The sequence below is a fragment of the Anomaloglossus baeobatrachus genome, chromosome 5 (assembly GCF_048569485.1).
Source record: "Anomaloglossus baeobatrachus isolate aAnoBae1 chromosome 5, aAnoBae1.hap1, whole genome shotgun sequence".
NCBI classification, from domain to species: Eukaryota; Metazoa; Chordata; class Amphibia; order Anura; family Aromobatidae; genus Anomaloglossus; species Anomaloglossus baeobatrachus.
This window is the reverse complement of record NC_134357.1, coordinates 44,240,256-44,263,413: the sequence shown is the minus strand read 5'-3', so window position 1 is coordinate 44,263,413 and position 23,158 is coordinate 44,240,256. Positions and strand designations below refer to the sequence as shown.

Here is a 23,158-nt window from a genome sequence, read left to right as displayed (position 1 = left end):
AGCACCTAACCTATATACTAGCGACCAACAGTATTAAATTATCCCAGTGGGTCATCCTATGACAGCATTATAACCTACATAATAAGCTGTTCTGCCTTAACCAGCTTTTTTGATTGACACATTCCTTGCTACTATATGTACCTGATAAGTCCAATCTGACGAAGGCTTAGGCCGAAACGTCAATTGAATTGAATTGGACACAAACTGTACATGCAACTTTTTCAAAAAAAGGACTTAATAAAGAATTAATTGCATTACTATCCAGTGTGACTTTTTACTCTTATTGGGAGACTTAGTTTGCCGGGGTTATCCTCTTTTAGTATACGATTTTTTACCTCTGAGCACCTATATATCAGTGTAGCAGAGCTTCCTCTTTTGCTTTACAGCCTCAGGTGCCTGATGTAGGAGATATTCTTCCTTTAAAGAAACTACAACAAAAAACAACCTCTATGTCTCAGCATGAGCTGTGTGAGTGAGGGTCCAAACGCATGTATGGGTATTGTTTTAGAGTAGCAATATGGCCGTGTGCACGAGCCCCTGGGCAGTACTATAGACAGGTTTAAGGGTTACAGAAAATAATTTATTTCCTTAGCATTAATAAAATGAATTCCTAAAGCAAGCCTCCACGTACCAGTGTTTGCACCATGTGCGGCCGCTGCATTCGTAAACTTTTCACAGTCTGAAAAACATCAAGTAGCCCCTCGGCTTTCACTCGCTCCAGGATATTGCTGAGGGCAATGAATGTCCCCGTTCTGCCAGCTCCAGCGCTAGAAGGGAATACACAAATCCTACATCAAAGCGGGCAAACCATCTTCTTTCCATTATTTATATCAGGGTGTATTTAGCTAGGGCGCAACTATATCAGGTACAGGGGTTGCAATCGCACCTGTGCCCTGGAGCCAAAGGCCTTTTGGCCTATATGAAAAGATCAATACTATTAAAGCCTTCTAATCATTGGGGTCCCATTGCAGCTTTTGCATTGGGGTCCATGAGCTTCCAGCTACGCCAGTGGCTGTGGCACTTTTTTCTTTATTAATTTCCTCTTTTTATGCCAAAGTGTGGGCCTCCCGATATCTGCACCCATATTTTTGCGTCTCTTAAGTAAATTTGACATTCAGGACCTGACGAAACTGAAAGACTTTAATCTTCGTCATAGCAAAAGAAGCTACAATTCCAATTCTGAGCAAGATCTGACATCCAAGCTGGGAGTTGTAGCTTCATATTAGGCCGGTGTCACTCTTGCGAGTACCTCACGTGTATCTCGCGCAAGTCTCACGTTGCGTCACCCGTCACGGACTCACACTCTGCTCACAGGAGCGGGTCGGTTACATGCATCTCTATTCAGCTGAGACGCTCCTGTCCGGAGAGTGTGTGCAGTGCCGGGTGATGCAACGCGAGACTCGCGCGAGATACACGTGAGGCACTCGCAAGTGTGACACCGGCCTTAGAGGGACATCCACATATTGGAAGCTTTTGGGAAATCTCAATGAAATATAAATGTACTCTTATCACGTAAATGCTAAGCAAAGTACCTCATACCTGCTGAACCAGTGACCTACTGTATCAGGAGCTACTTTGCATATGATTATTTTCCATGGAGCATTGCCATGAAAATAAATCTTCATGCCTTGTTGGGTTGCTTTAATGAGAGCCAGTATCCCCACCTGAAAAATGTAATTTGCTAACAGCTAGAGATGGTGTTTTGATTGCATACGATATTATGGGAGTCACCATTAAAATAGTTTTTTTAATCTTGTTTCTTCACGAGCCAAAAAACCCACTTACCTACTGTTTGGATGTATGAGGTAATATATCTGTTTTGCCAATTAGCCTGGATATTTATCAGGTGGCTTATAGCAACTAATCACAGGTATGCTTCTGGTTTACTACAGGTCATTAATAGGAGCTGTGATTGGTTGCTATAGGCAACAAAGGACATTCTTAGTATAAGACAGATGTGTCAGTTATGATTTCAGTGGTGAGAGGGGGATAGTAGGAGAATGGGAGAGAGAGGAAGAGTGAGAGTGGGAGAAAGGGAGAGTGGGAGAAAGGGAGAGTGGGAGAAAGGGAGAGTGGGAGAAAGGGAGAGTGGGAGAAAGGGAGAGTGGGAGAAAGGGAGAGTGGGAGAAAGGGAGAGTGGGAGAAAGGGAGAGTGGGAGAAAGGGAGAGATAGAGGAGAGTGGGTGAGTGACAGAGAGGGAGGGAGAATGGGACAGAGAGGGAGAATGTGAGGTAGAGGGAGAATGTGAGGTAGAGGGAGAATGTGAGGTAGAGGGAGAATGTGAGGTAGAGGGAGAATGGGAGGTAGAGGGAGAATGGGAGGTAGAGGGAGAATGGGACGTAGAGGGAGAATGGGAGGGAGAGGGAGAATGGGAAGGAGAGGGAGAATGGGAAGGAGAGGGAGAGGGAGAATGGGAGAGAGAGGGAGAATGGGAGAGAGAGGGAGAATGGGAGAGAGAGGGAGAATGGGAAGGAGAGGGAGAATGGGAGAGAGAGGGAGAATGGGAAGGAGAGGGAGAATGGGAGAGAGAGGGAGAATGGGAAGGAGAGGGAGAATGGGAAGGAGAGGGAGAATGGGAAGGAGAGGGAGAATGGGAAGGAGAGGGAGAATGGGAAGGAGAGGGAGAATGGGAAGGAGAGGGAGAATGGGAAGGAGAGGGAGAATGGGAAGGAGAGGGAGAATGGGAAGGAGAGGGAGAATGGGAAGGAGAGGGAGAGGGAGAATGGGATGGAGAGGGAGAATGGGAGAGAGAGGGAGAATGGGAGAGAGAGGGAGAATGGGAGAGAGAGGGAGAATGGGAGAGAGAGGGAGAATGGGAGAGAGAGGGAGAATGGGAGAGAGAGGGAGAATGGGAGAGAGAGGGAGAATGGGAGAGAGAGGGAGAATGGGAGAGAGAGGGAGAATGGGAGAGAGAGGGAGAATGGGAAGGAGAATGGGAAGGAGAGGGAGAATGGGAAGGAGAGGGAGAATGGGAAGGAGAGGGAGAATGGGAAGGAGAGGGAGAATGGGAAGGAGAGGGAGAATGGGAAGGAGAGGGAGAATGGGAAGGAGAGGGAGAATGGGAAGGAGAGGGAGAATGGGATGGAGAGGGAGAATGGGATGGAGAGGGAGAATGGGAGAGAGAGGGAGAATGGGAGAGAGAGGGAGAATGGGAGAGAGAGAGAGGGAGAATGGGAGAGAGAGGGAGAATGGGAGAGAGAGGGAGAATGGGAGGGAGAGGGAGAATGCGAGGGAGAGGGAGAATGGGAAGGAGAGGGAGAATGGGAAGGAGAGGGAGAATGGGAAGGAGAGGGAGAATGGGAAGGAGAGGGAGAATGGGAAAGAGAGGGAGAATGGGAAAGAGAGGGAGAATGGGAAAGAGAGGGAGAATGGGAAAGAGAGGGAGAATGGGAAAGAGAGGGAGAATGGGAAAGAGAGGGAGAATGGGAAAGAGAGGGAGAATGGGAAAGAGAGGGAGAATGGGAAAGAGAGGGAGAATGGGAAAGAGAGGGAGAATGGGAAAGAGAGGGAGAATGGGAAAGAGAGGGAGAATGGGAAAGAGAGGGAGAATGGGAAAGAGAGGGAGAATGGGAAAGAGAGGGAGAAAAGGAGAGAGACGGAAAGAGAGAGAAAGAGAGACTTCGTTACTATTCCAGGCAATGCCGCGTACTACAGCTAGTTTAGTATAATATCGAGTGCATAGAGAGAGAGTTAGAAATTGACTTGATAGCCAACTAATGCATGGCCGGACTCACCTGCAATGCACAATGATGGGATGGTTGCCCGTCTGCTGCTGCTGTTTTTGGACGGCTGCAATAAGATCAATCATCCCTTTCCCTTCTGCAGGAATTCCTATCTCAGGCCAGCCATGGAAATGGAATTGACGAATCAGTCGTGGTTGCTTCTCCTGCATAAACATTTTGCATAACTGTTACTAAAATTTATTTTGAAGCATGGGGATTGTTGAAAAATGCCTTGAGGGATTCTGAGCGCGTCACACAGTATTATTTCAGTACATTTCTACACTCTTGGCACATTTTACTGGCACAAGACTGAAGAATATCCAAATATACAAGTCATTATAAACAATTGCGGTGGTAGATATTATAGCATTTTGTTTTCTCGTCTTGCTAGTGGTTTTCCAACCTTTACACCTCCATACACACTAGACTTCTTAGGGCTCATTCAGACATCTATAGTTTTTTCCCATAATAGAAAAAAAACAACTGACCATTATTTCTGTGTTGGAATCAATTTTCCTCCATTTATGATCCTGCTGTACATCTGTTTGGCATCCGTTTTTCTCATATGAAAACACAGATCGAACAAGAAGTGCAAGAATGGACGTCTGAATGAGGTGCCCAGTGCCCAAGCTGTGTAGTTTTGACACATATTTTCAGAAATCTGCAGCAAAAATCTATGAGAATTCAGAAGTGCTGTGCCCATGTTGCTTATTTTTCCCTTGCGCATTTGGTGCAGAAAAAAATAAATCTGCACCAAATACGTAAGGGAAAAATACTGAAAGTGGGCACAGCACTTCTGAATTCTCAGACTTTGCTGGCTTCACAATGGACATGCAGATTTTGGTGCAGATTTCTGAAAATCTGCATCAAAATCCGTGTCAAAATATGCAGTGTGGGCCCGGGGCCTTATAATTAGTAGGTTCACAAGAACGTGTGATTGCAGAATAAGCCTATATTCATGTGGAGGGTTTTTTTTATCCTTTTTATTTGACAAAGTCTCATTTGTAGTTGACTCCACCAGAATTGCTTCGAGGAAGTGACATGCAGGTTTTTTTCCACCAGGAAGTTTTCAAAACTTCTTCAGGAAAAACAACTTCTAATATGAAGAATACACTGGATTTCCCATAGAAATGAATTGGGAGAGTTTACCAAGTGTTTTTGAGAAGGATTTTGGAATGGATCTGCTAAAAAAAAAAATCCTTGAAAAAACTCTGAACATAGCCTGAGTACACAAGGTGCATTTCTAACCTTGTAACCATGAACAAGTATATAGGGCTGTACATAGCTGTACACAAAAAAACAGTAACAAATTGTTAACACCTTCACTCCCCAATTACATACTATTTTGTCATGGTTGGGAGTCTGTCAAAGAGGTTGTCTAGTCTTCTGATGAAGGTCTGCAGTCACTCTATGTTCCTGCAGACTTCTGAATCCTTATTATTGTGCAAACCGCATGCTGTCATGAATCTCCGGTATTGCCTGTGAAAGCGGGTGGTCACCTGACCCTAAGTATGCAATTTACTTACATCTGGTCACATGCTGACTAGACGTGCGCGGCTTCTCTCAATACAAACAAACTTAGCACGTCTAGTTGGAATGTGGCCGGGAGAATGCCCATTCTGATTGGCTATGCCAGAGAATACTGACAGCATGCAGTGCACATGCTAGCATGGATTCAGAAGATCGGACAACCCCTTTAAGGTGAAGTAACATAAAAGTATGTCACAATTAGTGATGAGAGATCACTAAAATATTTGAGTGCTCGGTACTAGAAGTGAGCAGGTCGGCCGTTTGGATGGGCTCGATTCGAGTAAGGTGCTTAATGGAAGGCAATGGGGAAACTTGAGCATTTTTCTGGAAGCCCCTAACAGGAGGAGGCCTCCACTTTCTCGTGTTAGGGGTTTCAGGAAATATGAAAATATGCCAGCTGGGAAATCGAGCACGATATTCGATTGAGTACCGAGTGTCTCGGGTACACTAATACTCATCGAGTATCGAGCACACTAACTCAGTATTGAAGGTGAACCACTGGAGTCCCACTTCAATAGCTGTCACCCTTTAGAGGCATTAGGGCCCTCGTGATGCAAATGGCGTGTCATTGCAACCAGGGAAGTAACAACAGCTCCCAGGACGGCCACCTTACTAGACCTATTGGCCCCTGCCAGAGGACAAAGATTAGCTGCAGCGGTCAGGTGGATAGAAGGTACATGACGGCAGCAGGAAAGTGAGCAGAAGGGAATGTATTATGCAAGTATTGCTCCTTTTGTTATTTTATGCCATTTGCTTCCTTCAGCCTCACTTTTGACTCTCACAGGAAACCTCTTTAGATAAAATCAGAAAACAAGTGTCATGTCAGGATGACAAAAGCTCTAAATAAACTGACATTTTCCAATATTACCTGGCTGCTTGTAGCTGTGAAGTCTCTGATACTGATTGCTTCTAGTAAACGGTCACTCTTACTCTCTATAGTTATCTCTCCGTGGGTCACAGCGCCCTCGGATGGCCAGTACTGGCAGCATTTCTCCTGATGGAGGAAAAAACAGTCAAATTAACACAGTCATTTAGAGGAAAGCTCCATCTTCATAATAGGGATCATTATGCGCTATTATACCAAACCATGCAAAGCGTTGTCTTGCTTGATATTTGCCTTTTCCAGTCATTTCTCTTTACCTGCTCCCTTTCTTGCAGTTCTGTTAGAATCACAATCGTGTGACTCTTCCACTCCCACACCATCCTCCAGAAATCCTCCACCGTGTGCGGCAGCGGACCTTGGGTTGCAATAAAATAGTCTTTCTGTCGATAGCCCTAAAGAATGGATTAAAGCAGGAGATATAATAACTGCAACATGAATCCTATCAGTTGTTTGTAATTTAATAATTACCCATATGCTCTGCCATGTGTGTATGTATATGTGTGTGTGTGTATGTATATGTGTGTATGTGTATGTATGTATGTGTGTGTGCGTATATGTATGTATGTGTGTCCGCTAAATACAGAAAAAGATATCCAGGTTCCAGCGGACAGATACCAAGACTCAGTAGATGTTCTTTAAAAATTCTTTTTGCCAAGCAATTTTATTGAGGTAATATAATTAAAAATGGTTCCACACATAGGGCAAAATCAAGTGTCGGATAGGGATAGCGGTCTCCTGGATTACGCGTTTCGGCATGTATGCGCCTTCTAAATGGTCCCGCTAAAGGAATCCGCACCATCGCATTTACAATTAAGAAATTTTGCACAGACGCCTCATTTGACTCAGTTATGGTCATACACTATGTTTTGAGGGGAAATTTTAAGCCCGTACTTTACAATTATTCAACAACCCCCCCTTGCTGTTTCACGTGCCTCCACTGCCTGCTGCAGCTGAAAAGCTGCGTTCTGAAGCGCATGGTGCCGGCAGATTCGTGCGCTCTGCATGCTGCCTCTCCCTATAGACAGCATGCAGAACGCACGAAAGAAGTGACATGTCACTTCTTAGAACGCAGCGATTCAGCAAGCAGCCGAATCGCTGCGTTCTAACATGCCATGTGCGCACGGCTCCTGCACAATCTCCATAGATTGTGCAGGGGACATAGGACGCATGCAGTTACGCTGCGGTGCAGAACGCAGCGTAACTGCATGTAATACGCACACGTGCGCACATACCCTTAGGCCATGTGCCCACGGGAGATTAAACCTGCGGATTTTCTGCGCAAAATCCGAGGATTTTCTGGATTTTCCAGATAAATTCGCAGGTTTCAGCATGCACAGACACTCCCCATGTTATCCTATGGGACATGGGGAGTGCTGTGTCCATGCTACGGATACGTGCGGCTGTGGAACATGCTGCGGATGTACCGCTGCCGCACGTAATTGCATGTCAATTATTTCTGTAGAATTACCTGCGGAAATCCCGGCCCTCCAATATGGAGATAGGGCTGGGACTTCCGCAGGTAATCCGCATGAATGTCCGCAGGTTTTCCGCAGCTATTTTGCTGTACTACCGCAGCTAAAAATAGCTGCAGATTCTGGCGAGCAGCTGCGGGAAACCTGCGGCCGTACCTGCGGATATATCCGCAGGTGCAAGCTCTCGTGGGCACAAGGGAAATTAAACCTGCGGATTTATTTATATTTATTTATTAAATCTGCGGATTTTCTGGATTTTCCAGATAAATCCGCAGGTTTCAGCATGCACAGACACTCCCCATGTTATCCTATGGGACATGCGGAGTGCTGTGTCCATGTTGCGGATACGTGCGGCTGCGGAACATGCTGCGGATGTCCTGGCGAGCAGCTGCGGGAAACCTGCGGATGTACCTGCGGATATATCTGCAGGTACAAACTCTCGTGGGCACATAGCCTTTGGGGTGCTTCACACACAGCGAGATCGCTGCTGAGATCGCTGCTGAGTCATGGTTTTTGTGACGCACCAGTGACCTCATTAGCGATCTCGCTGTGTGTGACACTGAGCAGCGATCTGGCCCCTGCTGTGAGATCACTGCTCGTTACACACAGCCCTGGTTCGGTTTTTTATTGTTGCTCTCCCGCTGATAAGCACACATCGCAACAATCCTGTATGTGCAGGGAGCAGGAGCCGGCGTCTGGGGTAAGCTGTAACTAGTGTAAACATCGGGTAACCAAGGTGGTTACCCGATATTTACCTTCGTTACCAGCTTCCGCCGCTCTCACGCTGCCAGTGCCGGCTCCCTGCTCTCTGCACATGTAGCTGCAGTACACATCGGGTTAATTAACCCGATGTGTACTGTAGCTAGGAGAGCAGGGAGTCAGCGCTAAGCAGTGTGCGCAGCTCCCTGCTCTCTGCACTGTGACATGTAGCTGCAGTACACATCGGGTTAATTAACCCGATGTGTACTGTAGCTAGGAGAGCAGGGAGCCAGCGCTAAGCAGTGTGCGCGGCTCCCTGCTCTCTGCACATGTAGCGACGTTATGATCGCTGCTGCGTCGCTGTGTTTGACAGCTAAGCAGCGATCATAACAGCGACATACAAGGTCGCTGTTGCGTCACAGAAAATGGTGACGTAACAGCGATGTCGTTGTCGCTGTCGCTATGTGTGAACCCAGCTTAAATGTCTGACTAAAAATAGGAGCATTTGTTATGTAGCAGCGTGGTGAGGTGACCCCGATGCTCCAGCACTTCACACATTATATTATGTCTATATTTGCTGTAGTTTCTAAACAAATGCACAAAAATGTGACTATCTAAAAAAAACCCCAAAAAATAATAAAAACACGCCAGCCCTTGAGGCATGTGGGAAAAGATGAAGCTGCACACAAAGGGAGGGGGACCTGAGCTTCAGATCATGTTACAGTCTCTTGTATGTTTACATATATCTAGTAAATCCCGGTTACACCCCTGTATTGTGCGAGACGTCTACTTTCCATCTTTTGTTTCACAACCTTCTCGCTGACTGATCCCAGCCCCCGCACAGACACGCTGGCTTGTTTGGCCATGCAATTATTAGGAAAATATGCATTATTTGTAAGGGAAATTATTGAGATATTCCTTTTTGTGTTTTCGCGGACATCCCCTTTAATTTTGCAGGCTAGACCCCACGGAAACACCTGAGGGATGCTGTGGCTAGACAGAGATTTTAAATGCTTTTCTTTTTCTGATTTTAAAAAGCCCTGTCCTCCAGCTTCAGTTTGTTTTAAGGCTATGTGCACACACTGCAGATTTGATGCAGAAATTTTCTGCATCAAATCTGCACCTTCTGGCAGCAAAACGCACCGAAAAAAACGTTTTTGGTGCGGTTTTTTTTTCCATGCTTTTTTTTTTTTTTTAGTGAAATCAATGGTTGGAAGAGCTAAAAAAGGCGATGGAAAAAAACAACCCTACAATTAACATGCTGCAGATTTTTTTCCTTGCACCAAAACTGCAAGGAAAAAAATGCAACGTTGCCACAGCACTTCAGAAATCTCAGACTTTGCTGGCTTCAGGAGAGGCATGCAGATTTTGAAGAAGAAAAAAAAGCATCAAAAAATGCATCAACCGCATCGTGTGCACAAGGCCTAAAATAAATCAACTGTGCTTTACTCATCTGCTCTGGGTCCAGGGTGGAGTCAATGCTGCAGCCAATCAGTCAACTCAGTGGATCTGAGCAGCTGCTGCTGTCAATTCGGGCAAAACTGCTGGCTGAGCTCAGTTATTGGCTGCAGCACTGTCAAGGTGATTTTTTTTTTGCAATATATGTACTATAAAAATGCTTTTTTGTTGTTTTTTTTAAACTAAATATTTGCCATTTTTTGGGAGGGAAGGAATTATATATATATATATATATATATATATATATATATATATATATATATATATATATATATATATATATAAAATATATATATATATATATAAAAAATATATATATATATATAAAAAAAAATATATATATATATATATATATATATATATATATATATATATATATATATTTTTATATATATATATATATATATATATATATATATATATATATATATATATATATATATATTTTATATATATATTACTCCCCCAAGAGGTCATGAATTATCTGTTCAGACATATGTATAGTTCAGTTTTTCATTCTAATAACTGGGGCACTCATTTGCTCCAGATAAAGGAAAGTCAAGTCATCAGTCTATAGTCACAGCAGTAATTGATCTGGATCTGCTAGGACCCAGCGGCTCTGGTTCAGTATTTCTGCTGGCAAATATGTAAGCACTAGGTCCAATAGAAGCATCAATGTGCTTTAATTTACTACATAGCGTTACGCAGAAGTGTTAGGCTGTGTCCACACTTTGCGTTTTCACCTGCGTTTCCGCAGCGTTTTGAGATGCAGCGTTTTCATGCGTTTTGATTTTCCATGATAGTCTATAGAAAATGATGAATTCCTGTCCGCACTTTGCAGTTCAAAACGCAGCGTTTAATTTGCATATTTTGTGGCAAAAACCATGCGTTCAAAGAAGCAGCATGTCAGTTGTTTTTGCCATTTCTGCAGCGTTTTGCTAACATTGAAGTCTATGAGAAATTGCAAAAAGTAAGAATTATCCAAATTCCAGCGTTTTACCTGCTTTTTAGGTGCAGAAAACATGCGTTTTGGACTACCAAAATGCATGCTTTTTGGACATCAAAATAATGATTTCATATGTCCCTTTACACACACACATAGTCCGAAAATTAAAGAAAAATAATAATTTTTTTTTTTTTTCCGATAAATAGTATATTACCGCTATAATTTTATTAAATATATCTATTTTCTTTATTATTTCACAAATTATATATGTGTTCCTTTTTTTTCCTCTTTTTTCATTGTGTTTGACAGATTAAACTTTATTTAGCAGTGTCTTGATGTTCAAAACGCATCTGTCAAAACGCAATGTAAAAAGCGCTGAAAACGCATATAAAATGCGGAAAATACGCATGCGTTTTCAGCGCTAAATTTGAAAAAAGTCAACTTTGGCTAATTCAATTAAAGGCAAAACGTGTGTTTTTAACTGCAAGTTGGACGACGCAAAGTGCGGACACAGCCTTAGGGCTTGTGCACATGTACATGCTGAAATTTCAGCAGTGATTTGACAGCACATGTGCGCTTCAAATCGCTGCAGAAACACTGCGTAATGGATGCAGTGTTTCAGCAGATTACATGCCGATTTCATGCGCTATGGATGCTGCCTCTCCCTTAAGGCCCCCTTCACACGTCCGTGAAAAACACGCACGTGTGTTACGGGCCGTTTTTCGGGTCCGTGTCCCGTTTTTGTGTCCGTTTTTATGGTCCGTGTGGCACCTGTGTGAATTGCATATGCTAGCCGTGTTTGTGTGTAGAACGTCCGTGTGTGCGTGTGGAATTAACGTGTATGTGTACGTGGAATGTCCGTGTGTAATGTCCGTGTGTGTGATGCACAATGTCGTTTAAAAATGTCGGCTGACAGCCGACAGAGTTGCGCGATGAGAATGAACTCGGGTGAACTTCACCCGACTTCATCCTCATACCGCGGCTCTCTCTGTGTCGAGTACTGATTAGCGGTCACCTGTGAAGGATTCACCGGTGACCGCTAATCCCCCGAGTGACTGAAGTTTCCCCCCCCCCTCTCTCATACTCACCGTTCCTCGATCCCCGGCGCGGCGCTGCACGGCATTCACACTGCTGCGGCGGCTTTTACTATTTTGAAAAAGCCGGCCGCTCATTAAACAATCTCCTATTCCCTGCTTTCCCCGCCCACCGGCGCCTATGATTGGTTGCAGTGAGACACGCCCCCACACTGTCTTCTGCAGCTCCTGTCACCTCCATGCAGCAGAGCTGGAAGCGACGCTGGACCATCCTGGATGACGCCGGACATGGAGGGCTTTTTTGGGCTGATTAAATTGTTGAACCAGGGTATATGTGTGTGTTTTTTATTTCTAATAAAGGATTTTTTATGGTGTGTGTTTATTTACTGTAATTTACAGATTAATCATGAAAGGAATCTCGGGGAGACGCCTGACATGATTAATCTAGGATTTAGTGGCAGCTATGGGCTGCCAATAACTCCTTATTACCCCGATTTGCCAAAGCACCTGGGCAAATCGGGAAGAGCTGGGTACAGTTCCAGAACTGTCGCATATAATGTATGCGGCAATTCTGGGCGGCTGCTGACTGATATTGTTAGGGTGGGGGGATCCCCATAACGTGGAGCTCCCCATCCTGAGAATACCAGCCTTCAGCCGTATGGCTTTATCTGGCTGGCATTAAAATTGGGGGGGACCGCACGCCGTTTTTTTTAAATTATTTATTTATTTTACTGCACAGTATAGACACGCCCACCGGCTGCTGTGATTGGGTGCAGTGAGGCACCTGTCACTCAGTGTGGAGGCGTGTCTCACTGCAACCAATCATAGGCGCCGGTGGGCGGGCAAAGCAGGGAATAGGAGATTGTTTAATGAGCGGCCGGCTTTTTCAAAATAGTAAAAGCCGCCGCAGCAGTGTGAATGCCGTGCAGCGCCGCGCCGGTGATCGGGGAACGGTAAGTATGAGAGAGGGGGGGAAACTGACCGACAGACTGTGAGAGAGGGACAGAGAGACCGACAGAGAGACCGACCGACGGACTCAGGGAGATTGACCGACATACACAGAAATAGAAAGAATAGCCGACATCACTAGAAATAAAAACACCAAATGGACACGGACTATAGGTAGATGCATACGTGTTTACTAACGTGTGTGCACATACCCATAGACTTTCATTGTGTCCACGTGTGCGTGCTCCGTGCAGATAACGGACATGCATCCGTGCAAAACGCAAACACATACGGATCACGGACACGCACACACGGACATAATGAAATAACGCACGTGTGACCACAATCATAGATTAACATTGGTGCACGTTTGGCCGTGTCTCCGGTATATACGGAAATGGACCAAACACGCACGTGTATCACGGACGTGTGAAGGGGGCCTTAGACACAGTGGGAGCAGCATCCAAAGCGCACAAAATAATTGACATGCTGCATTTTTTGAACGCACTGGTTTGGGTCAAAATTTTAGCATCCAAATCGCTGCGTTCAAAAAGAGCAACGAGCGCACTAATTGTGCACAATCTACATAGATTGTGCTGGGGACGCAGGCCGCATGCCTTTACACTGCAGTGCTAAACGCAGCGTAAATGCATGAAATTACGCAACGTGCGCACGAGCCCTAAAGCCGCTTTTGTCTTCGGGCTCATGCGCACGTTGCGTAATTGCATACATTTACGCTGCGTATTGCACTGCAGGGTAAATGCATGCGTCCTGTGTCCCCAGCACTATCTATGAAGATTGTGCATGAGACGTGCACACGTTGCTTTGGGTGCTAAAATTTTGACCCAAATCCGTGCGTTCATAAAATGAGCATGTCTATTAATTCATGTGCTTTGGATGCAGCTCCCACTCTGTCTATGGTGGGGGCAGCAGCCAGAGCGCATGAAATAGGCTTTTTTCAACAAATAAACTGCATCCATTATGCAGTGTTTCTGCAGCGATTTGAAGCGCACATGTGCTGTCAAATTGCTGCAGAATATTCAGCATTTACGTGCGCATGAGCCCTTACAGCTGGAGACTCAGGCTCCAGCTAGATAGCAGGTGATGAACAACATAACAGCAGATTCAGAACCAGCACCGCCCTGATGTCAAAAGATAATGGAAGTCAGGAAAAGGTTAGGGATATACCATTTTTGTCAGTCTGTACGATTATTTTTGCATGTTTCGGAAACAAGAGATGGATGTGGCATTTGTCAAAGGAAAAAAAAATGATATTACACATTGGGTTTCAACATAGTTGATATATTTTTCTCAAAAGAGATAAGTCAGGCAGGGGCTTAATCAACCCTCCTTACGAAGAGCATGTGCACACTCAGCCAAACTGAGCATGCATATGTATAGTGAGATCAGGAGAAAGATATACGCGTATAGTCAACTAAACAGTTGTCTAGTAATCCTGCAAAGAACAGTAGGATTAATTTCTAGCTGATCTGTACTGTTTACCGGCTGGCAAATTTCTAAGGTTGTGAGGTTTAGAAAAGTATCACGGCTTATCAATCTATATATCCTGCTCCAAAGAGGACATAGGGGGGAGGCTCCTGCTGCAGCCAATTCTCTTTTAGCCAGTCATAGGATAGTGAGCAGGAGGAGGAGAGAGGAATTAAATGTTCTACATGTAAAGAGGACCAGTCCCTTGCAATTAATATGCTTTTGTTTTACCTATTGTAAATGTCGCTGTTCTCCTGAATCCGGCATTGTTTTTCTTTTGTTCCTATGCCTCTCCGTTCCTGAGCTATGATTCTGTTTACATAAAAACCTAGCCTTAATATCAATGAGGTGTATTCCTCAAGAGTGGAGGACCACACCCACTTGGCTAACAATACTACATTTACACACAGGATAGAAGAGGCCATATTTTGTGAACGGAACGACACAGGAACAAAAGAAAAGCATCGCTGAATTCAGGAGAACAGCGGCATTTAGGCTAGGCTAAAAAATACCATATTTCTGGCAAGTGACAGATCCTCTTAAAATGCGGTCATCATTTTGTTTCCAACATACCAATGTGGTTATAGATTTTTTTTTTTTTTTTAAGGAAAAGATTACAGTATGGTACATACATCAATAAAGGAAGCGTTGATATAGTCTGTGTATTCTTCTCCTCTCTTCATTGATAGAATCACCCGGTTGAAGTCATCTGATAGGAATTAAGCAACAGAAAATTATAGAAGCAACAAGTCAATATTAGGAGGAACCTCATGGACCCCATTATTATTATTATTATTTATTTATAGAGCACCATTAATTCCATGGCGCTGTACATGAGAAGGGGGTTACATACAAAATACATATACACGGGCATTCCAGAGCGCTCCAGAGAGAGGGGGCGGCAGAGTGGGTGAGAGGGGAATAGTTTTTATGTTGGATAGATTGCGGTAGTTACTAGTATGTGGAGAGTGGTAGGTGGGTGATAAAGAGGGGTGTACCATCCGTGGGGGGCCAGGATTGGGGGCTATGTCACCAGCAGTGAGAAGGAGTAGAGAAAGGGAGAGCAGGTGGGAGAAGGAGAGTGGACGGCATGGTCTGCGTGATAATAGGAGCGATCTGAGGTTCAGGAGTAGGTCAGATGAGGACAGATGAGAAGGCAGGAGGGAAGGGGAGATGAATATTTGTTTAGAGGGTGCTGGGGTGTGGGGATAGCGAAGGAGAGTGAGGAGGAGAGGGGCAAGGACTGTGAGGGCATAGGTGAACATGGTGGGAGTAATGTACTAAGTATGTGATTTAACAAATAAGTTGTGTCAGTGGCAAACTTAGTTAGAAGGAGCTGAAGTTTACCTTCTAGTCACGTCTGGTTCATTTCTGGTATATTTCTGACACTTATGAGGCACTTAGGGGTCCCCATCTCACCACTAATGAAGTACACTGTGTATAGGCAGAAAGCTGCCAATGAACTGTGGACAAGGAGCTAATAAATGCCAAGGTCTAATAACTGAGAAGACTAGAAGAGCTGTAGCAGATAGTCAGTGGAATCAGGGTTTCTGCACCTTACATTATGGGCAGCACAAACACAAAAACAAATTTCCTTTAGGCTATGTGCGCACGTGTGCGCTATGCACCGCACAGAAAAGGTCCGCTTCAGAGCGCAGCTGAAAAGCTGCGTTCTGAAGCGCATGGTGCCTGCAGAATTAGTGCGCTCTGCATGCTGCCTCTCCCTATAGACAGCATGCAAAGCGCACGGAAGAAGTGACATGTCACTTCTTAGAACGCAGCGATTCGGGCAGTAGTCGAAGCGCTGCGTTCTAATATGCCACGTGCGCACGTCTCATGCACAATCTCCATAGATTGTGCTGGGGACGCAGGATGCATGCAGTTACGCTGCGGTGCAGAACGCAGCGTAACTGCATGCAATATGCACACGTGCGCACAGAGCCTTAAAATACCGGATATCCAATTCTGTTCAGCAATGTGGCCACCATAGGTGAATCTTAAAGATCTTGGGCCCAAATGAAAATTCCTGGTCCTCAACTACCATATTCCATATGGGTGCCTGAAAGCAACTGTAAACTCTGCACCACCTATAGCGACCCCCTGATGGCCACCAAATATCACTTCTGGCTGCAGCTGCTCTAGGAATCAATATGGGATTATGGTCATTTAAGGTTGGATACCACCTTTTAGGAAGAATGTTTTTTTTTATTCCCTACATATCCCCATTTATTGTCTTTTTTTCCAGCTTCTGATGACTTTTCCTTTAAAACTTTCAGCAGGGTCTCAAAACAGAAGACTATCAATGACATCCACTCCAAGGGGCTGCAGGCTCTACCTCTTCTTCAGCCCCTTATAAAACATCCCCAGGCGCAGAGGGCCGATTCATTATTACATTTGCGCTTTTTTTCCATCTATTTTTTTGGTGTTTTTTGCCTGTTTTTTATTTGTGTCTTTTGCTTATTTTAATTGGTGCCTTTTTTAAACTATTGTGGTTTTTTTTTTTAATGTTCGCTATTGTGGGCAAGGTTTGGGATTTCTAGATACTTTCTTCCAATTATTCAATTACAATTTTTTTAAAAAAAAGTGGCCAAATTTTGGTGTCTCTGTATGCCAAATCCTCCCCTGGAATGATTGTATGGACACCAGATATTTTGGCATAGATGTGATTTTTTTTTTTTTCCTGAGCTAGGCCCCCTTTACACGTCAGTGATTCTGGTACATATGATGTCCGTTTCAATACGTACCGGAGACACGGATATACGCAGAACCATTACAATCAGTGGGTCTGTGCACATATCCGTGTTTCCCAAGGACCGTGTGTCTGTATGGAGCACACGCGTGTCCGGGTGTTCCGTACGGAGACAACTTTGTTTTTCTCGGGCAGCACCGATGTCACACGGACCACACAGTGGTGTGATCCGTATGACATCAGTGTGACACGTACTTGAGAAAACAGGTCTCTTTGTAATAAAATAATTTTCCATACTCACTTGTCTCCGGCGCTGCTGTTACACTTGCTTCCAGGCCCGCTCATTATGCTCATGAATATTCACTGCACCGCAGACCCGGAAGCAGCAGCAGCGCCGGAGACAGCAGCACCATGGACAGGTAAGTATAGAAGTTCTGGATGTCACACGGATAGCACAGGCAAAGCACAAGAGTGGCACAATCATGGCACATAGATGGGACATACGCACCTTCAAGACGGCCAAGCATGTGTGAAGGGGCCTTAAAAAGTCGTAAAACAGGTTGAACACAAAAACAGAGAACATTTTATATTTTTTGCTAAATTCATCAACCACGAACGACACTTTGAACAATTTACCAAAAGAAAGTGACTTAAAAAACCCCCCAAAAACGCAAATGATGGATTGGGCCCAGAGCGCTTTTTTTTGCTGATCATGCTGGGGCACAAAGTTATCACAAAACCTAATGAAACTTACAAGGGATAATCTGGATGACTCGGGCTTTCTTCATGTTGGCCGGCAGGTTCCCCGTCCTCATATTTTCTTTCATTATTCTGACATTTGTTAGTTTCTGCAAATAAAAAATTAATACAATTAATATACTTCTAGAAAGGCCAAAATCACATGTATTTATCATTAAAGAGCCCCACCAATCACCTAAAATTGCAGCTAAAAAGAGCACCACATTGCCGTATTGCACTGCAGCAGCGTAAATCATGCGTCCTGCGTCCCCAGCACAATCTATGAAGATTGTGCATAATCCATCCGCACGTTGCGTTTGAGAGCGCAGCGATTTGCATGCTGAAATTTTGATCCAAATCGCTGCGCTTAAAAAAGCAACATGTCACTTCTTTCGTGCACTTTGGATGCGACTCCCAATCTGTCTATGGGAGAGGCAACATCCCGAGCGCATGAAATCGGCATCTATTCTGCAGACACACTGCATCCATTACGCAGTGCTTCAGCAGCGATTTGAAGCGCACATGCGCTGCCAAATCGCTGCAGAATTTTCAGCATGTACGTGCGAACATAGCCTCAGACAGGTTCAGCGACTCATCCCTATGGGTCCATGTGCCTGATACTGCAGTTTTGCCAATTCAATTTAATGTGGAGCTGTGGCCCCGTAATTTTACTTATTGGCTAATGACTGCATCTGATCAAACATTAATGTCAGTTCTTAAAGGGAACCTGTCAGTTCTTGCATGCATCCAGAACATGAGCAGTTCTGGGTGCATTTTGCTAATCCCTGCCTAGCAGTCCCAGTCTATAATAGCGTAGATGAAGAGATCTTTAGAAAATGTATTTGTGAAGATCCTTTATGATATGCTAATGAGGCCAGCGACTAGTCGCAAGGGTGTTAGTTCCCTCGGCTAGTCAGCCCTCTTGGGATATAAGCATGCCCCTGTGGGCATGCTAACATGCTAATGAATGTGCAGAGTCAGAGGCATGGTCGCTCTTCTGCTGCCACCGCTGGTTTTCAGGTCAGTTTGCGCCATCAGAACTGACGGTCATGCGCACTTCACCAGTTTGAAGTCGGGGTGCGTACACCCAGCTTCATAGTGCGCATGACCGGACGTCCAGTAATTCTGATCATGCGCGCTAAGCTGAAATCCAGCGTCGGGTGCTGTGGCAATACAGAGCGGTAAGAGCGACCCATGCTTTTGACACTGCGCATTCATTAGCATTTTAGCATGCCCACAGGGGAGGGGCGTGCTTACATACTAAGGGGACTGACTATCCAAGGGAACTAACTCCCTTGCGACTAGTCCCTGCGCTCATTAGCATATCATAAAGAATCTTTGGAAATACTGTTTTTAAAGATCTCTTTATCTATACTACTAGATACAGGGACAGTTAGGCAGGGATTAGCAATATGCACCCAGAACTGCTCGTGGTTCTGGATGCATACAGTACCTGCCGGTTTCTTTTAAATCCCGGATACAGTTGATATGTGGGCCAATTTTTACAAACTGGATACATTATTAGATAGATCACTTAGAACTGATGAGGCTGCTGTACTTACTTTGAAAATTCACGACTAAATTATTATTTTTTATTATTATTATTATTATTATTATTATTATTATTATTATTATAGCTCCATTTATTCCATGGCGCTTTACAAGTGAAAAGGGGTATACATAATACAAACAAGTACAACAATCTTAAACAATGCAAGACACACAGGTACAGGGGGAGAGAGGACCCTGCCCGCGAGGGCTCACAGTCTACAGGACGAGAGAGGACCCTGCCCGCGAGAGCTCACAGTCTACAGGAGGAGAGAGGACTCTGCCCGCGAGGGCTCACAGTCTACAGGAGGAGAGAGGACTCTGCCCGCGAGGGCTCACAGTCTACAGGAGGAGAGAGGACTCTGCCCGCGAGGGCTCACAGTCTACAGGAGGAGAGAGGACCCTGCCCGCGAGGGCTCACAGTCTACAGGAGGAGAGAGGACCCTGTCCGCGAGGGCTCACAGTCTACAGGAGGAGAGAGGACTCTGCCAGCGAGGGCTCACAGTCTACAGGACGAGAGAGGACCCTGCCCGCGAGGACTCACAGTCTACAGGAGGAGAGAGGACCCTGCCTGCGAGGGCTCACAGTCTACAGGAGGAGAGAGGACCCTGCCTGTGAGGGCTCACATTCTACAGGAGGAGAGAGGACCCTGCCTGCGAGGGCTCACAGTCTACAGGAGGAGAGAGGACCCTGCCTGCGAGGGCTCACAGTCTACAGGAGGAGAGAGGACCCTGCCTGCGAGGGCTCACAGTCTACAGGAGGAGAGAGGACCCTGCCTGCGAGGGTTCACAGTCTACAGGAGGAGAGAGGACCCTGCCTGTGAGGGCTCACACTCTACAGGAGGAGAGAGGACCCTGCCTGCGAGGGCTCACAATCTACAGGAGGAGAGAGGACGCTGCCTGCGAGGGCTCACGGTCTACAGGAGGATAAAGGTCCCTGCCCGCGAGGGCTCACAGTCTACAAGATGAGAGAGGATCCTGCCCGCAAGGGCTCTCAGTCTACAGGGGGAGAGAGGACCCTGCCCGCGAGGGCTCACAGTCTACAGGAGGAGAGAGGACTCTGCCCGCGAGGGCTCACAGTCTACAGGAGGAGAGAGGACTCTGCCCGCGAGGGGTCACAGTCTACAGGACGAGAGAGGACCCTGCCCACGAGGGCTCACAGTCTACAGGAGGAGAGAGGACCCTGCCTGCGAGGGCTCACAGTCTACAGGACGAGAGAGGACCCTGCTCACGAGGGCTCACAGTCTACAGGAGGAGAGAGGACCCTGCCCACGAGGGCTCACAGTCTACAGGAGGAGAGAGGACTCTGCCCGCGAGGGCTCACAGTCTACAGGACGAGAGAGGACCCTGCCCACGAGGGCTCACAGTCTACAGGAGGAGAGAGGACCCTGTCCGCGAGGGCTCACAGTCTACAGGAGGAGAGAGGACCCTGCCCACGAGGGCTCACAGTGTTCAGGAGGAGAGAGGACCCTGCCTGCGAGGGCTCACAGTCTACAGGAGGAGAGAGGACCCTGCCTGCAAGGGCTCACAGTCTACAGGAGGAGAGAGGACCCTGCCTGCGAGGGCTCACAGTCTACAGGAGGAGAGAGGACCCTGCCTGTGAGGGCTCACAATCTACAGGAGGAGAGAGGACGCTGCCTGCGAGGGCTCACAGTCTACAGGAGGATAAAGGTCCCTGCCCGCGAGGGCTCACAGTCTACAAGATGAGAGAGGATACTGCCCGCAAGGGCTCTCAGTCTACAGGGGGAGAGAGGACCCTGCCCGCGAGGGCTCACAGTCTACAGGAGGAGAGAGGACTCTGCCCGCGAGGGCTCACAGTCTACAGGAGGAGAGAGGACTCTGCCCGCGAGGGCTCACAGTCTACAGGACGAGAGAGGACCCTTCCTACGAGGGCTCACAGTCTACAGGAGGAGAGAGGACCCTGCCCACGAGGGCTCACAGTCTACAGGAGGAGAGAGGACTCTGCCCGCGAGGGCTCACAGTCTACAGGAGGAGAGAGGACTCTGCCCGCGAGGGCTCACAGTCTACAGGACGAGAGAGGACCCTTCCTACGAGGGCTCACAGTCTACAGGAGGAGAGAGGACCCTGCCCACGAGGGCTCACAGTCTACAGGAGGAGAGAGGACTCTGCCCGCGAGGGCTCACAGTCTACAGCAGGAGAGAGGACCCTGCTCACGAGGGCTCACAGTCTACAGGAGGAGAGAGGACCCTACCCACGAGGGCTCACAGTCCACAGGAGGAGAGAGGACTCTGCCCGCGAGGGCTCACAGTCTACAGGAGGAGAGAGGACCCTGCCCGCGAGGGCTCACAGTCTACAGGAGGAGAGAGGACCCTGCTCACGAGGGCTCACAGTCTACAGGAGGAGAGAGGACCCTGCCCACGAGGGCTCACAGTCTACAGGAGGAGAGAGGACTCTGCCCACGAGGGCTCACAGTCTACAGGACGAGAGAGGACCCTGCCCACGAGGGCTCACAGTCTACAGGAGGAGAGAGGACCCTGTCCGCGAGGGCTCACAGTCTACAGGAGGAGAGAGGACCCTGCCCACGAGGGCTCACAGTGTTCAGGAGGAGAGAGGACCCTGCCCACGAGGGCTCACAGTCTACAGGACGAGAGAGGACTCTGCCCACGAGGGCTCACAGTCTACAGGAGGAGAGAGGACCCTGCCCACGAGGGCTCACAGTCTACAGGACGAGAGAGGACCCTGCCCGCAAGGGCTCACAGTCTAGAGGGGATGGGTCAGGGTACAGTAGGTGGGTGCTTTAGTAAAGTCCCCTTGCCTAATATTAACATGAGCTCTTATAGGGGCATCTCAGCTCCAATGAAGTAAGTAGGGATCAGCTGCAGTATCATATATAACCTGTACACACCAGGGGCGCTGTTTTGGGAAGACATCAGTCACATTTTTCTAATGCTAAATAACCAGTACACAGGTTTTGAACATTAGTCAGACACACTCTGAGCTGCGGGACACCTCGTGAACGTAGTGCTGCTTGTTGGTACAAGTCTGTCAACTTACAAGGTAAACATTAAAAAAAAAAAAAGATCCGAACTGTCAGATCTCCAAAGCGTTGTCATCTTTAATTATTACCTTGCATTTAATGAGAAGCTGAATAGGTAATTAAAATGAAATTGCAGAGAGTAGAAGTATTTATGGTTAGTGTTAGGGTATGTGCGCACGTTGCTTTTTACCTGCTTTTTACCTGCTTTTTTGCTGCTTTTTCTTCTGCGCTGTTTAATGCCAAAATGGATGTGTTCTTCTATTCAAGCAAAGTCTATGGGAATTTGGGTTTCTTGTTCACACTATGTTGTTCAAAATGCTGCCTTTTTGTGGCAGAACTTTGGTCAAAAACTCAGCTTTTCAAAAAAGCAACATGTCAATTGTTTTTGCCATTTGGGTTTTGCACTGCAAAGCTGAGTTTTTGACCAAAGTTCTGCCACAAAAAGGCAGCATTTTGAACAACATAGTGTGAACAAGAAACCCAAATTCCCATAGACTTTGCTTGAATAGAAGAACACATCCATTTTGGCATTAAACAGCGCAGAAGAAAAAGCAGCAAAAAAGCAGGTAAAAAGCAGGTAAAAAGCAACGTGCGCACATACCCTTACAAAGTTTTACTTTAAAAAATTTGCAACAATGCAAAAAGTTTTCTTAAAGGGGTTGTCCGCAATTAGAAAAAGCAAGATTGCTTCCTTTTACAAATAGTGCCACACCGGTATACAGGCTGTGTCTGGTATTGCAGCACAATCTCATTCACTTTATTGGAACTTAGCCGCCATACCAGACACTAACCAGATGTGTAGTATTAATACGCTGCATGCGCAGGCACAAAAGAGGACACTAGTAATAATAATGGCACATAGTAGGAAGGTGGGACCCAATGAGACAGTTGCATTGGAGTCCAGGAGCTTTATGAGTCTGTTTAAGGTCCCCCGACTTATATTGTTACTTATCTGTCCTGTGCCAGTGGGAATGGCTGCATGTGTCCCCTCTGTGACTGGTCCTG

General features: G+C 46.3%; 1 protein-coding gene across 1 annotated transcript in view; it reads right to left on the bottom strand.

Annotated features, from left to right (window-relative positions):
• The window catches only part of PTPRE (protein tyrosine phosphatase receptor type E), a 285,049-nt gene that overhangs the window by 9,440 nt on the left and 252,451 nt on the right, over positions 1-23,158 (bottom strand). Inside the window, exons 14-19 of the mRNA XM_075348447.1 lie at positions 17,625-17,718; positions 14,814-14,890; positions 6,394-6,528; positions 6,122-6,247; positions 3,736-3,887; positions 632-767 (exon numbers count right to left, since the gene is read on the bottom strand). Coding sequence (XP_075204562.1) covers positions 632-767; positions 3,736-3,887; positions 6,122-6,247; positions 6,394-6,528; positions 14,814-14,890; positions 17,625-17,718 — 720 coding nt within the window. The remainder of the gene's footprint in view (positions 1-631; positions 768-3,735; positions 3,888-6,121; positions 6,248-6,393; positions 6,529-14,813; positions 14,891-17,624; positions 17,719-23,158) is intronic.